This window comes from Condylura cristata, unplaced genomic scaffold (assembly GCF_000260355.1).
Source record: "Condylura cristata isolate star-nosed mole 26May11 unplaced genomic scaffold, ConCri1.0 scaffold00069, whole genome shotgun sequence".
Taxonomy (NCBI): Eukaryota; Metazoa; Chordata; class Mammalia; order Eulipotyphla; family Talpidae; genus Condylura; species Condylura cristata.
The window spans coordinates 60374-61841 of record NW_004567170.1 but is presented as its reverse complement, the minus strand read 5'-3'; the positions used below and the strand labels follow the sequence as shown (position 1 = coordinate 61841).

At 70.8% G+C, this 1468-nt stretch overlaps 1 protein-coding gene across 1 annotated transcript in view; it reads left to right on the top strand.

Annotated features, from left to right (window-relative positions):
- Positions 1-6: 6 nt before the first annotated feature.
- D2HGDH (D-2-hydroxyglutarate dehydrogenase) overlaps positions 7-1468 on the top strand; it is a gene marked incomplete at its 3' end in the record, with an annotated part of 37278 nt that continues 35816 nt past the window's right edge. The window contains exons 1-2 of the mRNA XM_012734769.1: positions 7-475; positions 795-1144. Of these exons, the coding sequence (XP_012590223.1) occupies positions 805-1144 (340 nt within the window). The remainder of the gene's footprint in view (positions 476-794; positions 1145-1468) is intronic.

The following is a 1468-nucleotide window of genomic DNA, read 5'->3' as shown; positions in this document are numbered from 1 at the left end:
CCCAGGCCTCCAAGGTCGCGCCCCTCCGGGGAGCGCTGCCAGGGTCCTGCCAGTCGGGCTCTCGGCGGGCTGGTGGAGCGGGCAGGGGGCGCAGAGCTGGCAGCCCACGGGGCCTAGCCGGGGCACCCAGGACCGTCGCCGCACCCTGATTTTTTAATAAGACTTATATATTCATGCACACAGGAATTGGAGTGCAGGCCTGAGGTGGGGTGATGAGAAGATACCCCAGAGACAGTGGGGAGCAGAACAGGCACCTCCACTGAGGGGAGCCCCAGGGGACAAGTGGGTCACTCCCTGGCCGACACCCACCCAGGCCGCAGGCTGGCCGCAGTGGCTGGGCCAGCCTGATGGTGCGGCCGGGCCACAGGGCGCCTGTCCCATGCCCGTTGTAGGAGACCCCGAGCAGGCCTGGACGCATCCTCGGATCTTCCCTCTCCCGGGTCTTTCAACTCCAAACGGTCCGCCCACCACTCAGGTGCACTCTTTGGTCCCACACCCCAGTGCTGCTGTGCGGGCCCTGTCTGCACCCCATCGTCCTCGCCCTCCCTCTGAAAGACTGGCCAGGGAAACACTGTCCCAGCACTGCCGCTGCCCCTGGGGCCCACACTTGGGGGGCTGAGGAGGAGGGAGAGGAGGCCATGACCGGTGTGGGCCCCCCCGCCCCCAGCCTTGCTCGCCCACCACGGAAGTGTGTTGTTTCCTGAGCTGACCTGGGCAGGCTCCCCGGGGGGGGGGGGCACCTCTTCTTGGCTCTGCAGCACCCCAGATTCTAGCCCAGATCACTTGCCTTTTAGGGCTGGTGCAATGGTGCCCCATCTGCTGCCCAGGCGGGCGGGGTGGCTCTTCTGGCGGCGGGCCGCCTGCGGCCCCCGAGCCTTGGCGGAGCAGAGGACACGGGCGGCCGCATCCTGGACCCCTGGGCTGGGCAGCCCTTGGGGCTCCGGCGCCCCGGTCCGCAGGGGCAGCTCCCTGGGCGCCTCCCAGGTGCCGCTGACCCGGGAGCGATACCCCGTGCGGCGGCTGCCCTTCTCGGAGGTGTCTGCGGAAGACCTGGCCGCCTTCGAGCACCTCATCCCCGGCAGGGTGGTCACCGACCCCGAGGAGGTGCAGGCGTCCAACGTGGACTGGCTGAGGTCCCTGCGAGGTGAGGCCCTCGCCGGCCAGCCAGGGTCTGAGGGCAGCCTCCTGCGGCTGCCCCCCGCCCTACCGGTGAACTCCGCGGGGCCTCCGCGGGGGAGCCCCGAGCTGCTTTCATTGCCCCGGCCCAGGCCCCGGTGGGGGTGGGGCGCCCAGGGTGACCAGCTGCCCGGGGTGGCCCGGCCGGCACCAGCGTGGGAGGACACGCAGGTGCAGAGGGCGGCCTCGGAGGCCACGGGCTGGCGTGGAGGCCAGCGAGGCCAATAAGTGGTGTCCAGTGGGAGCCCAGAGGCTGGGGGGGGCAGGCATGGGGTCAGCCCGCAGGAGGGCC